Source organism: Dermacentor silvarum, chromosome 7 (genome assembly GCF_013339745.2).
Source record: "Dermacentor silvarum isolate Dsil-2018 chromosome 7, BIME_Dsil_1.4, whole genome shotgun sequence".
In the NCBI taxonomy this organism is placed as follows: Eukaryota; Metazoa; Arthropoda; class Arachnida; order Ixodida; family Ixodidae; genus Dermacentor; species Dermacentor silvarum.
The window spans coordinates 7,804,878-7,820,051 of NC_051160.1; the positions used below are offsets into that span (position 1 = coordinate 7,804,878).

The 15,174-nt window shown below is 51.5% G+C and overlaps 1 protein-coding gene across 2 annotated transcripts in view; it reads right to left on the minus strand.

The window, feature by feature from the left end:
* LOC119458430 (1,5-anhydro-D-fructose reductase-like) overlaps window positions 1-15,174 on the minus strand; it is a 91,373-nt gene that overhangs the window by 15,223 nt on the left and 60,976 nt on the right. For both annotated transcript variants that reach the window (XM_049670136.1, XM_049670135.1), the window contains one exon: window positions 8,373-8,460. In XM_049670136.1, the coding sequence (XP_049526093.1) occupies window positions 8,373-8,460 (88 nt within the window). The remainder of the gene's footprint in view (window positions 1-8,372; window positions 8,461-15,174) is intronic.

The window sequence follows — 15,174 nt, forward strand, 5'->3', positions numbered from 1 at the left end:
GCCGATCCTGGCGGTAATGCTGAAAGGGTCCAAGCGCAATGGCGCATACCCTGTGAACTAGCAAAGCTCAGCCTGGCTAAGTCAGCTAAGCATGGTTGGGACTACTTAAGCTTAGTCAGTCATCGATAGCCAATCGATAGCTATTCAATAGCTACTCCATCAATAATCAATAAATTCCGGAATATGCTGGGGTGATTTGGTAGTGCTTAGCATAGCCCAAATACGTGGCCAATACCTTGCGATTGCCAACCGATAGCCAATCAATACCTAGTCGATAATCGATCAATGATCAATAAATTCTAGGAAATGCTGGGGATGACTTGTTAGTGCTTAGCCTAGTCGAAAAGCCAGGATTAGCTAGGCTCCCCTGTATCTTTAGCATTGCGCCTCCAGTGCAAGCTACGCTAATTTTTGTATATGGTGATCACACTGCGGTTAATTTCGTGGTTCGAAATACAATAGTCAGTGAACAGACGGATGTTCCTATGTAATCTGGAAGGCAAGTCTTTTATGTGTATTAAAAACTAAACTGGGCCCATAGCACAGCGTTGGCGCACTCCCGATGTAACAGATGCTAAATTGGAAGCTTCGTTTTGAATATACACGAATTGTGATCGATATAGATTCGCACACTCACTTATGGGTGCACTCACTCACACTCACTCGCAGTTATTTCAAAGTGAGTGAGTGAGTGAGTGCCAGTGAGTGTGAGTGGAGATGAGTGCGAGTGAGAGCCAGTGAGTGTGAATGGAGATGAGTGCCAGTGAGTGGATGTGAGTGCGAGCGAGTGCCAGTGATTGTGAGTGGAGGTGATTGCCAGTGAGTGGAGGTGAGTGAGAGTGAGTGGAGGTAAGTGCGAGTGAGTGGAGGTGAGCGCGAGTGAGTGCCAGTAAGTGTGAGTGGAGGTGATTGCCAGTATAAGTGGAGGTGAGTGAGAGTGAGTGGAGGTGAGTGCGAGTGAGTGCCAGTGAGTGAGTGGAGGTGAGTGAGAGCCAGTGAGTGTGGGGAAGGTGAGTACCAGTGAGTGTCAGTGGATGCGAGTGCGAGTGAGTGCCAGTGAGTGTGAGTGGAGGTAAGTGCGAGTGAGTGGAGGTGAGCGCGAGTGAGTGCCAGTAAGTGTGAGTGGAGGTGATTGCCAGTAAGTGGAGGTGAGTGAGAGTGAGTGGAGGTGAGTGCGAGTGAGTGCCAGTGAGTGAGTAGAGGTGAGTGAGAGCCTGTGAGTGTGGGGAAGGTGAGTGCCGGTGAGTGTGAGTGGATGCGAGTGCGAGTGAGTGTGAGTGGAGGTGATTGCCAGTGAGTGAAGGTGAGTGAGAGTGAGTGTAGGTGAGTGCGAGTGAGTGAGTGGAGGTGAGTGAGAGCCAGTGAGTGTGGGGAAGGTGAGTGCCAGTGAGTGTGAGTGGATGCGATTGCGAGTGAGTGCCAGTGAGTGTGAGTGGAGGTAAGTGCGAGTGAGTGGAGGTGAGCGCGAGTGAGTGCCAGTAAGTGTGAGTGGAGGTGATTGCCAGTAAGTGGAGGTGAGTGAGAGTGAGTGGAGGTGAGTGCGAGTGAGTGCCAGTGAGTGAGTAGAGGTGAGTGAGAGCCAGTGAGTGTGGGGAAGGTGAGTGCCAGTGAGTGTGAGTGGATGCGAGTGCGAGTGAGTGTGAGTGGAGGTGATTGCCAGTGAGTGGAGGTGAGTGAGAGTGAGTGTAGGTGAGTGCGAGTGAGTGAGTGGAGGTGAGTGAGAGCCAGTGAGTGTGAGTGGATGCGATTGCGAGTGAGTGCCAGTGAGTGTGAGTGGAGGTGAGTGCGAGTGAGTGGCAGTGAGTGAGTGGAGGTGAGTGAGAGCCAGTGAGTGTGGGGAAGGTGAGTGCCAGTGAGTGTGAGAGGATGCGAGTGCGAGTGAGTGCCAGTGAGTGTGAGTGGAGGTGATTGCCAGTGAGTGGAGGTGAGTGAGAGTGAGTGCCAGTGAGTGAGTGAGTGGAGGTGAGTGAGAGCCAGTGAGTGTGGGGGAGGTGAGTGAAAGTGAGTGTGAGTGGATGCGAGTGCGAGTGAGTGCCAGTGAGTGGAGGTGAGTGCGAGTGAGTGCCAGTAAGTGTGAGTGGAGGTGATTGCCAGTGAGTGGAGGTGAGTGAGAGTGAGTGGAGGTGAGTGAGTGCCAGTGAGTGAGTGGAGGTGAGTGTGGGGAAGGTGAGTGCCAGTGAGTGTGAATGGATGCGAGTGCGAGTTAGTGCCAGTGAGTGGAGGTGAGTGCGAGTGAGTGCCAGTAAATGTGAGTGGAGGTGATTGCCAGTGAGTGGAGTTGAGTGAGAGTGAGTGGAGGTGAGTGAGTGCCAGTGCGTGAGTGGAGGTGAGTGAGAGCCGGTGAGTGTGGGGAAGGTGAGTGCCAGTGAGTGTGAGTGGAGGTGAGTGCCAGTGAGTGGAGGTGAGTGTGAGTGAGTGCCAGTAAGTGTGAGTGGAGGTGATTGCCAGTGAGTGGAGGGGAGTGAGAGTGAGTGGAGGTGAGTGAGTGCCAGTGAGTGAGTGGAGGTGAGTGAGAGCCGGTGAGTGTGGGGAAGGTGAGTGCCAGTGAGTGTGAGTGGAGGTGAGTGCCAGTGAGTGGAGGTGAGTGCGAGTGAGTGCCAGTAAGTGTGAGTGGAGGTGATTGCCAGTGAGTGGAGGTGAGTGAGAGTGAGTGGAGGTGAGTGAGTGCCAGTGAGTGAGTGGAGGTGAGTGAGAGCCGGTGAGTGTGGGGAAGGTGAGTGCCAGTGAGTGTGAGTGGAGGTGAGTGGCAGTGAGTGTGAGAGGAGGTGAGTCCGAGTGAGTGGAGGTGAGAGCGAGTGAGGGCCAGTGAATGTGAGTGGAAGTGAGGGGGAATGCGAGTGAGTGCCATTGAGTGTGAGTGCAGGTGAGTGCGAGTGGGAGTGAGTACCAGTGAGTGTGAGTGCGAGTGAGTACCAGTGAGTGTGAGTGGAGATGAGTCCGAGTGAGAGCCAGTGAGTGTGAATGGAGGTGAGTGCCAGTGAGTGGATGTGAGTGCGAGTGAGTGCCAGTGAGTGTGAGTGGATGCGAGTGCGAGTGAGTGCCAGTGAGTGTGAGTGGAGATGAGTGCCAGTGAGTGGAGGTGAGTGCGAGTGAGTGCCAGTAAGTGTGAGTGGAGGTGATTGCCAGTGAGTGGAGGTGAGTGAGAGTGAGTGGAGTTGAGTGAGTGCCAGTGAGTGAGTGGAGGTGAGTGAGAGCCGGTGAGTGTGGGGAAGGTGAGTGCCAGTGAGTGTGAGTGGAGGTGAGTGGCAGTGAGTGTGAGAGGAGGTGAGTCCGAGTGAGTGGAGGTGAGAGCGAGTGAGGGCCAGTGAATGTGAGTGGAAGTGAGTGGGAATGCGAGTGAGTGCCATTGAGTGTGAGTGCAGGTGAGTGCGAGTGGGGGTGAGTACCAGTGAGTGTGAGTGCGAGTGAGTACCAGTGAGTGTGAGTGGAGATGAGTGCGAGTGAGAGCCAGTGAGTGTGAATGGAGGGGAGTGCCAGTGAGTGGGTGTGAGTGCGAGTGAGTGCCAGTGAGTGTGAGTGGATGCGAGTGCGAGTGAGTGCCAGTGAGTGTGAGTGGAGATGAGTGCCAGTGAGTGGGTGTGAGTGCGAGTGAGTGCCAGTGAGTGTGAGTGGATGCGAGTGCGAGTGAGTGCCAGTGAGTGTGAGTGGAGATGAGTGCCAGTGAGTGGAGGTGAGTGCGAGTGAGTGCCAGTAAGTGTGAGTGGAGGTGATTGCCAGTGAGTGGAGGTGAGTGAGAGTGAGTGGAGGTGAGTGAGTGCCAGTGAGTGAGTGGAGGTGAGTGAGAGCCGGTGAGTGTGGGGAAGGTGAGTGCCAGTGAGTGTGAGTGGAGGTGAGTGGCAGTGAGTGTGAGAGGAGGTGAGTCCGAGTGAGTGGAGGTGAGAGCGAGTGAGGGCCAGTGAATGTGAGTGGAAGTGAGTGGGAATGCGAGTGAGTGCCATTGAGTGTGAGTGCAGGTGAGTGCGAGTGGGAGTGAGTACCAGTGATTTTGAGTGGAGGTGAGTGCGAGTGAGTGCCAGTGAGTGTGAGTGCAGGTGAGTGCGAGTGAGTGCCAGTGAGTGTGAGTGCAAGTGAGTGCGAGTGAGTGCCAGTGAGTGTGAGTGCAGGTGAGTGCGAGTGCGAGTGAGTGCCAGTGAGTGTGAGTGCAGGTGAGCGTGAATGTGAGTGAGTGCTGGGCCTGAAAAAATTTTGGTGAGTGAGTGTGAGTGAGTTTTCTCCCACACTGCCGACCTATGCACTTACTACACTTGTGGGAAGCTTGCCGGGGAGCCATCAGATGCTGGAAGAAGCAAAAGTGTAATGGGAAACCCAAAACCAAAATAGCCAAGCTCACGAAGGAAGCCAAGGTATAAGCCGACACGATGGGCAGGCAGAATCGGAATCAAGTATGCAACAGATTCAGTAGAAATACCAGCAGTCATAAAGGCATTGCGTAATCAAACAGTACAGGAGGCATAATGAATATTGGCACATATCTACAAGGATTCTACAGCAACTTTGGTTCTCCACAAGAAAAGTAGAAAGTTACCTATCAAGAAAGGGGTCAGGCAAGGAGGCACAATCTCCCCATGCTGCATGATTAAAAGAAGTATTTACGCTCTTAGACTGGGAGGGCTTAGGAGTGAGGATCAACGGCAAATATCTCAGCAACCTTCGGTTTGCAGATGACATTGTCCTGTTCAGCAACACTGGGGACGAATTAAAACAAATGATTGAGGGCATTAACCAAGAAAGTGTAAGAGTGGGGTTGAAGATTAATATGCAGAAGACAAAGATAATGTTCAGTAGCATGGCAAGGGAACAAGAATTCGGGATCGCCAGTCAGCATCTAGAGTCTGCACAGGAGTACGTTTATCTAAGTCAATTACTCACAGGGGACCCTGAGCATGAGAAGAAAATTTACAGAAGAATAAAAATGAGTTGGAGTGCATACGGCAGGCATCGCGAAATCCTGACTGGGAGCTTACCACTGTCGCTGAAAAGAAAAGTGTGCAATCATTGCATTCTACCGGTGCTAACATATGGGGCAGAAACTTGGAGGTTAACAAAGAAGTTCGAGAACAAGTTAAGGACGGCGCAAACAGCGATGGAACGAAAAATGTTGGGCGTAACGTTAAGAGACCGGAAGAGAGCGGCGTGGATCAGAGAGCAAACGAGGATAGCCGATATTCAAGAGAAAAAAAGTTAAGCTTGGCAGGCCATGTAGTGCGTAGGGTGGATAACCGGTGGACCATTAGGGTCAATAGGTGCCAAGAGAAGGGAAGAGCCGTCGAGGACGGCAGAGAACTAGTTGGGGTGATGAAATTAGGAAATTTTCAGGTGGAAATTGGAATCAGCTAGGTCAAGACAGGAGTAATCAGAGATCGCAGGAAGAGGCCTTCAACCTGTAGAGGACATATAAGTAGGCTTATGATGATGAAGATGATGATGATGACGCAGCCAGATTACAAGGCCCCTTTAGCAACAAGAAGACATGGGTCATACTCCTATCGCTGTTGGTTAAGACGGAAACGAGGGTGGTCACACGCCAGCACGTCCGACGACTCATCCACAACTTCTAAGGCACGGAGGAAGATGTCCTCAAGGCAGTCACAGGCAAGTTCCTGGGAGACGGCAATGTAGGACGTGTCTACCCTGAATTCCGAGAATACAAAACGCAACCTAATCCAGAGCAGTGATGGCAGAGGCCCTAGGCAACCTGACAAGAAACACTACACCAGGCAAGGACCAAATCAACAATAGGACACTACGCCACCTAGAAGCCACAGCGACAGAAGCCTTGCTAGAATTTATCAATGATGGTGGGGAAAAGTGGCAAGATGCCCGCTGTGTGGAAACACGCTGATGTCACCATGATTCCTAAGCCTGGAAAGCCATTAGCCCTACACAACTTGAGGCTGATTCACTGACCTCATGCGCAAGGAAGAATTCTATGAACATAAGGTGCTCAACAGGCTTTCACCATACCTGGGAGACAAAAAAGACAAATTTTTCCATACCTGGAAGCCCTTCCCAAACACGATGTTTGGCGTTCAGCCGCACCTATATACGCAAGATATCCTCCTTCAAATCGAGGAGGAGGTAATTAATAAGTACAAGCAACAAGAGAGCCATCCTAACGTTAGACGTAAAGGGGTCTTTGGACAACGTCTCACACGAAGCGATACATGTGCATGTTAGCATGTGAGCTGCTTCAACTGCGGGGAGACAGTTTACAATTACACCAAGGACTTCCTATCCGACCGTACGGCAACAGTGGACGTCGGAAATCTGTGATCCGAAAAAATCAAGGTTCCAGCCACAGGTACGCCTCAGGGCGCGGTAATTTCCGCTCAGATCTTCAACCTGGCATTGAGCACTCTACCGAACGTCCTCGGTGAGGTAGAGGGAGGGAATTCGACATGCCCTGTATGCGGATGACTAAACCATATGGACGTTTGGGGGATCGATGGGAAGACAGCAAGAAGCCTTACAGGAGGCAATAACTTAAAGGTGCTTGTGGACTATCATGTGCCCCCGAGAAACTGGAAGACCCCCACACGAGACACCTCGTGTGGGGGTCTTCCACCCTGAAGTAACGCTGAAAGGAGTGCACATCCCGAAGGTTAGCACACTCCGTATCCTTCGACTGGTCTTCCAAAGGATGGAGCGGGGCTTGCCACATTACAGCGACTTCAAAATACGATCCCGCAGGATACATGCCTGGTGAAGAGCGTCACAAATAGAAGACATGGATTAAAGGAACAACACGCCCTCAAACTCATACAAGCATTGGTCATCAGCAGAATCACGTGCCTGCAGTACAACGTACTTAGATATGAAGAATACTGCAAGAGACAAGTTCAACGTACTCATAAAAAAGAAATACAGATTGGCAATAGGGCTACCACCCACCATGCCAACAGGAATACTGCTGAAAGTAGGAGTACATAATACCTGGAAAGAATTGGCGGAGACTCACAAGACGAGCCAAATGGAAACACTCAACGTTACCACTGCCGGTAACCTCAGAAGACTTGGATACCCTCTCGAAGAACAGAACACTCCACAGCGCGTACTCCCGACCCTGATAGTAAAGATACACTAGCACCCATACCAAGAAAAATGCACCCGGAATACAACAGAGAGAAGACAAGCGAGAGCCGCCGCGCTACAAAAATTGCTAAACAAAGAAAGCAACAGGGCAGAACTAAGTTACACGGACACCGCAATATACAAGGCATGGATATATGTTAGCTCGGTAACCAACTAGCAAAACGAAGAGATAGTAGCTGCATCGGTAGTTGCTAGGAACTATGAGGTAACCGAACAAGTCGCTATAGCACTGGCCATACGGACCTGCCGATGGGACGTGCTGGTCATCATCGGACGTGCTGGTCATCGTCGTGCTGGTCATCGATGGGACGTGCAGGCAGTCTGTCGCCATTTTCGGACAGGGAGAATTAGCAAGACCACACTTAACATCATCAGGAACCAAGACATCCCTGAAACATACATTGTCTGGACTCCGGGACACGAATCCTTGGTGGGAAACGAAGTGGCTCACGCCGCCGCCCAATAACATGTACACCGGGCAACCCCACCAGGTTATCGTCTACCACCAGACCAAGACGGAAGGATACAAAGCAAATACTACATAATTCTAGAACATTATAAGAACAGGCGGGAATACCCGCCACCACACTGCAAACTTAACAGAGAGAAAGACGCCATACTACGGTGACTTCAGATGGGCGATTACCTCCACGTCACTCTACTACACGCGTTGTACCCCTCAACATATAAAATACTGCCAATTCTGCAATACGCCAAGCACCCTTTACCACATGGTCTGGGAATGCAAAAAGGACCCATGGTCACCGCCCGTCCAAACACTTAGAAAAGACCAGTCGTAGGCCCAGATGACAAGCCCAAGTCCTGAGGACTAGCTACGGCTGGTGAGCAGGAGTAGACTATCAACACAGGGCCACGGGTACCTTCGGGCATTAACAACTCGGTCTCCGAAATAAAGTTCATTCATTCACTCTGTTGAACTGCTTGGCTAACGTTAGCAGGGACAACCTACACATTAAGCCTGAAAAGCTCCCATTTATGTCGCGTCCACAGGATCTCAGATCATTCAGCTAGGCTACTGATACAGACTCATAATCGACCTTTTCTGACCGCAGGTTCGTTTAAACAAAGTCGAATCATACCTAGAAAACGCGGTAAGCCTTTCACGATTCTGTTTTACGGCATGTTTTCTATTACAAGCCAGACATAGTCCTGAAGTCTAATGCTGGAATCATACTAATGTGGGGCATTTAGCTGGGGCTAACCGTTAGAAACGCTTTGAAGAAACCGCTTGCTTTCGAACCAAGGAGCTTCGCACTCACCTGCGCCGGCGTCTTCTTGTAGGTATCCGCCATTTTCCTAAGCACTGCGTGTTGCATGAGGTCGGAATGGTTTTGCTCTTCGCGAGGCCTGCGATAACGCGAAAGCGAAGTTTGTGCACAACTTCAGGCGGGTCACCGAGAACACTGGTGTTATAGCGATCAACAGCACGCTCATCCACCAATGCCAGCGCCAAAGATAGGGGCTCGGCAATAGCTGTAATTTTAACTTGGATACATAGCGCTAGAACGACACAAGGATGAAGAACAAGCGTTGTGAACGGTTGTTTACGGTGTATACGTTTTATTTTAGTTGGGATAAAGTTATCTTCAGAGAACGTAATGGCCTCCTTAAATTTCTGCCAAAGCTTGTCTACAGTTTCGCATCTTTCCAGACTGAAGCTGTCTAGTGTATATATATATATATATATATATATATATATATATATATATATATATATATTGTACGGGAGATTATCGGTACTGGCACGGTAAAGTGTGAAAGAGGAAGTCGACGAACTAGGAGTGCGCGCTCGATCGGTGTCCAGCTGAGACTGCTCCGTCTTCTTGTACTTCAGTCAGACGCCCTGTGGACTTGCAAGAACATCCCGTGACATTTGGTGGAAGTGCTGGGTTAACGTTTTCCCCGACCTGGAGCTCCGCAGCCGTACGTTGCCATCTGCGGCCACAATGACCGACGACGCCGGCCCTTCGCAATCCGCTCCCGCCCCCCCCCCCCCCCCCGGCTGTTGTGTGTTCTGGTGCGGTACGTCAGCGCGACCCTGCCATCTTCAGCGGCACCGACGATCACGACGTGGAGGACTGGCTTGCAGAGTATTACCGCGTTAGCGCGCATAACAAGTGGTCTGATCGCGACAAGCTGACCAACGCCATCTTTTATCTGACTGATGTGGCACATCTGTGGTTTATAAACCACGAAGCCGAATTTCCAATCTGGTCAGCTTTCACCGAGACCCTCACTTCGGTCTTCGGCCGTCCCGCTGTGCGCAGACTCCGTGCTGAACACCGTTTGCGTGGTCGCGCTCAACAAAGCGGTGAAACCTTCACGAGCTACATTGAGGACGTCATCGACCTCTGTAAGCGCGTGAATGCGTCCATGACCGAAGGCGATAAGATAAGGCACATTATGAAAGGCATAGACGACGATGCCTTCCATATGCTCGTGGCCAAGAACCCTACGACAGTTGCACAAGTAATTGAGCTCTGTCAAAGCTTCGACGAGCTGCGCAAGAAGCGCCTTTCCACCCGTCGCACCAGTGTGCAGTCCGCGGACCTCTCGGCCTTGGAGCCTGGATGCCTTGGCGCTGATCACTCTGGCTTGCTGCCGCAGATTCAACAATACATTCGGGAAGAAGTGGCTCGCCAGCTCTCTCTTGTAGCGTGTGTTGCTGAGCCTGCTTCCACGCTAGAACCATCGCTCCGTCGTGTCATCCAAGCACAAGTTTCTGAGGCGCTCCCACCTCCCTCTCCACCGCCGCCTGTGACTGCGCCTCTGACTTACGCTGCCGCTCTCAGCCGACCTCCTCCGCGACCGACTACCTCCCGACCCGCCGCTAGTTTCTACTCGTCGCCACTTCCGGTACGCCCGGTCCACGTGCCCTTATCGCCTTCCGGACCTTCTCTTAACCCTTGGCGTACTCCGGACAACCGCCCTATCTGTTTCGCATGCGGTATTCCGGGACATGTTGCGCGTTTCTGTCGCCGCCGTGGACTTTATTTTCGTCGTGGCGTGCCGAACCTCGGCTACCTTCCCCAAGAGCCTTCGCATCGTTCTATCCCTGATCCCTCGGACTCGTATTCTCGTCGCGCCGCCTTCAACTCTCGTCGGTCTCCTTCCCCTCACCGCCGTTCCCTTTCACCCATGCTTCGCCGTTCCAGCTCTGGTCAGGAGGAAAACTGACAGCCGCAGTTCCCGAGGCAAGAACTGCGCCATCGTCGAAATTTTCAAGGCCTCGTCTTTCTCCTCCTAACGAAATCGCCGTATTTGTGGAAAGCGTCGCGACAACAGCTCTTGTCAATACGGGGGCTGCCATTTCTGTCATAAGTGAAGACCTCTGCCGCAAACTCAAGAAAGTAACGATTCCTGTACCAGATATTTCCCTACGCACGGCAAGCTTGCAGCAAGTCAAGCCTTCGGCCGCATGTACGGCTCGTGTTATGATTCAGGATGAACTATATTTTGTAGAATTCGTCGTTCTCTGCCGTGCTTCGCATGACGTTATTCTGGGTTGGGACTTCCTTTCCGCACATCATGCTGTTGTCGACTGCGCTCGCGTGCAACTGGCTTTGTCTCCGTTCCGTAACACTACCGTCGACCTCCCGAACCGTTCTCCTAAAGTGATCGTTACCGCTGAGGTCATTATCGCTTCTTTTTCTGCCGCCTTGGTGCCCGTCTCTTGTGACTCTGCCCCCGCCACGACAGCTCTTTTTACACCATCTGAAGATTGTGCGCGTCGACGGAACCTTCTACTCCCGTTTGCTGTCGTCACACTCACCGATGGTTCCGCTGCGATTTATGCGTGCAATCCATTTCCATGTCCTTCAACTCTCTTACACGGTGAATGTGTGGGGCGTCTAGACACTGTTGACGTCATTAGTCCATTTGACCTATCGTCCGATAGGTCGCCACTGCCTATCGGTGCCATCACTTCTGCTACCGCACCAGCCTCGCGTTTCCCCGATGTTTTCTTGCATACCATCGACGACGAGCTTACGCCCACTCAACGCAGTGAAGTTGTTGAACTTCTTGGACGTTTTCGTGCTTCTTTCGACCTCGGCCAACCTTCCTTGGGGCGCACGACAGCGGTTGTTCACCGTATTGACACCGGTCACCATGCTCCGCTGCGCCAACGTCCATACCGTGTTTCCGCAGCCGAACGCCGTGTAATTGACGAACACGTTGAGGACATGCTGAAACGAGGTGTGATCCAGCCCTCCCACAGTCCTTGGGCGTCTCCGGTCGTGCTGGTGCGGAAAAAGGATGGCTCAATCAGGTTTTGCGTCGATTACCGCCGACTCAACAAGATTACCCGCAAGGATGTTTATCCCCTACCACGCATCGACGACGCCCTGGATTGCCTACAGGGAGCTGAGTTCTTCTCTTCACTGGATCTGCGCTCCGGGTACTGGCAAGTGCCGATGGCTGAAGCCGACCGCCCAAAAACGGCTTTTGTAACTCCTGATGGATTATACGAGTTCAATGTAATGCCTTTCGGCCTTTGCAACGCGCCTGCAACTTTCGAGAGAATGATGGACGCTATTCTCAGGGGTCTTAAATGGCACACATGCCTTTGCTACTTAGACGACATTGTGGTCTTTTCTACCGATCTCGATACGCATCTCGCCCGCCTTGAGCAAGTTCTTGCCTGTCTCACGTCAGCTGGCTTGCAACTCAATTTGAAAAAAATGTCATTTTGGTGCCCGTAAGCTTACGATCCTAGGCCACGTCGTCTCCAAAGAGGGAGTTCTGCCTGATCCTGCCAAACTTCGCGCCGTTGCCGAGTACCCCAAGCCCACTACTCTAAAGGAACTACGGAGCTTCATCGGTTTGTCTTCCTATTTCCGGCGTTTCATTCGTAATTTTGCCTCGATCATCGCTCCCTTGACGCAGCTTCTTAATGGCTCGTCAGACCTGTCGGCTTGGAACTCGGAGTGTGACGAATCATTTATGAGGCTCCGCCGGCTCCTCACGTCCCCTCCAGTACTGCGCCACTTCGACCCCAATGCGCCTACTGAGATACATACGGATGCTAGCGGTGTCGGACTTGACGCCATTCTCGCCCAACGCAAAGATGGCTTTGACGAGTACGTTGTCGCATATGCCAGCCGCACCCTAACGAAGGCAGAATCCAACTATTCTGTGACGGAAAAAGAATGTTTGGCGATTGTTTGGGCAATCAGCAAATTTCGTACTTATCTTTACGGCCGTCAGTTTGACGTTGTCACTGATCACCATGCCTTATGCTGGTTATCGTCCTTGAAAGATCCCAGTGGCCGCCTCGCTCGTTGGGCCTTACGGCTTCAAGAGTATGACATACGTGTCATTTATCGCTCTGGACGCAAACATTCAGATGCCGACGCCCTATCCCGTTCTCCGCTACCTCCTGCCTCAGTTTGCTCCTTACCTCCCACCTGCGATTTGTCAGCTCTTAGCTTCAACGACATGCCGGCCGAGCAGCGTAAAGATCCCTGGATCTCACTACTGGTGGACTTCCTGTCTCACCGCTCACCTGCGCCTCTCTCACGCGCCGTGCGTCGTCAAGCACACCACTTTGCCATCCGCGACGACCTTTTGTATCGACGGAATTACCTCACCGACGGCCGTCGATGGCTGCTCGTTATCCCCAGTCACCTGCGCTCACACATCTGCGCCGCTTTCCACGATGACCCCCAATGTGGCCACGCCGGCGTCTTCAAAACGTATTCCCGTCTTCGTCTTCGATTCTACTGGCGAGGCATGTACAGATTCGTTCGCCAGTACGTCCGTTCATGTGCAACGTGTCAACGCCGCAAGACCCCTCCTCAGAGTTCTGCAGGTCCCCTGCAACCTTTACCCTGCCCTGCTCGACCATTCGACCGTGTTGGAATTGATATTTACGGCCCCCTTCCAAGCACTCCGGACGGTAACCGGTGGATCATTGTTGCCGTAGACCACCTCACACCAGCGTCCACCGCGAAAGAGGTCGCTTGCTTCCTTCTTCGCCACCTCATTCTGCGACACGGTGCTCCACGTGAATTATTAAGTGACCGTGGGCGCGTCTTTCTCTCCAATGTCATCGCGGCCCTGCTAAAGGAGTGCAACATCGTTCATCGCACCGCTTCCGCCTACCATCCACAAACTAACGGCATGACGGAACGTTTCAATCGTACGCTTGGCGACATGCTTGCCATGTATGTTTCTGGCGATCACTCCAATTGGGACCGGGTTCTTCCTTTTGTCACTTACGCCTATAACTCTGCCCCGCAAACTACCACCGGCTTCTCTCCTTTCTTTCTTCTCTATGGCCGAGAACCTTCCTGCCTCTTGGACACCATTCTCACCTACCGTCCTGACGCTTCTGAAGTGACACCTGTTTCAGAAGCAGCTGCTTATGCTGAAGAATGTCGTAAACTAGCCCGCTCGTTCACCACCCAAGATCAGTGGCGCCAAAAATCACGCTATGACGCATCCGCTCCTAGTGCCCGCTATTCTCCCGGAATGCTTGTTTGGCTTCGGGTCCCGGCTACTTCCCCCGGCCAATCCACTAAGTTTTTGTCCAACTACCACGGTCCCTACCGCGTACTGCAGCAAGCATCACCTGTGAACTGTCATCGAGCCGCTCGCGCCGTCTTCTGATCGCCGTTGCCGAGGGCGCGAAATAGTTCATGTAGCACGGCTTAAACCGTGTTACGACCCGCCGATGCTGTCTTTTCCCTAGGTCGCCAGGATGGCTTCTTTCTGTGCGGGGGGTGATTGTACGGGAGATTATCGGTACTGGCACGGTAAAGTGTGAAAGAGAAAGTCGACGAACTAGGAGTGCGCGCTCGATCGGTGTCCAGCTGAGACTGCTCCGTCTTCTTGTACTTCAGTCAGACGCCCTGTGGACTTGCAAGAACATCCCGTGACAATATATATATATATATATATATATATATATATATATATATATATATAGTGTTTTCAAATAATCGATGACACCGACCTTATCAGCTCTGACATAATTTTTTGCAACCATGTGGTTCCGTGCGTGGAGCGCCTGATATTCTTGCACCCGACCTTAATCGTTAATGCTAGTAGTTTGTGGTCTGATATGCCATCTTCTGCTGTTAGCTCCGATAACAAGTTATGCGAGACAAATGCAAGGTCCAGTATTGAACTGCTCTGTCCTTGAATGCGTGTAGGCAGCTTCACCAGCTGGTTTAATGAAAAGCCAATGTTTAGAAGTAGTTCGCAGCAGATAGGACAGGCCGGGGCCCTGCCATGCTGTAGTACGCAGTCATAGCAACCGACGCTGCACTGGAGCTCGCTAAACTCCGCGCACGCGCAGTCGTGGCATCCGGTGTAATGGTAGCGGGTAAGACGGTAGCGCTATCTAAATAGTTCGCCTAGCTTGGAACGAAAGGCGTGCCAAAAACGTCAAGGATATCAGTTATTGGTGCTAAAACACCTGATTGGTGCACGATTGAAGCGCGACTAGGTGAGGAGGGGACAAACACTGAAACTAGAAAACCTGTGAAAAGAAAAATGTTTGAAATTCTTAATTAGAATACTGTCATACGAGTAAATATTGCGTTTCAAGTATAATTTTTTCTTCTATTTCGCAATTTATTCGTTCTTGGTGACCAACTAATGATTCTGGCGCTAGGCTTCGCAAGACTGTGCAAAGCATATGTTGCAAGGTCGATCCACATAGGTCTTCGGGCGAAAAGCGCTTCAGAACGAATTGTCACCGACATCAGCAAGGGTGATTGTGGGAACAGCGACTGAAGTGCGACTATGTTTGGAGGGAACAAACATTGCGAAAGAAAAAAACGTTTTTTAATTAAAGCGACACACAGTTAGAATCATTCAACAAAAATAAAATTCCTAATAAATTTTATATACACATCGCGCGAAAAGAACAACTCTATTTTACTTGATCATTATCAATAAATACCTTTTTTCAGCGCCCACCGTAAGAGCGCCCACCGATAGCGGCGGGCGTTCACGCCGCTATCACTTGCAATGCAATGCAGCTCTTGAAGTGGACAGAAAGGCGCGCTCGTAAAGTTCACCTGTTACAATACGCCCCCCTCACATGTTGTC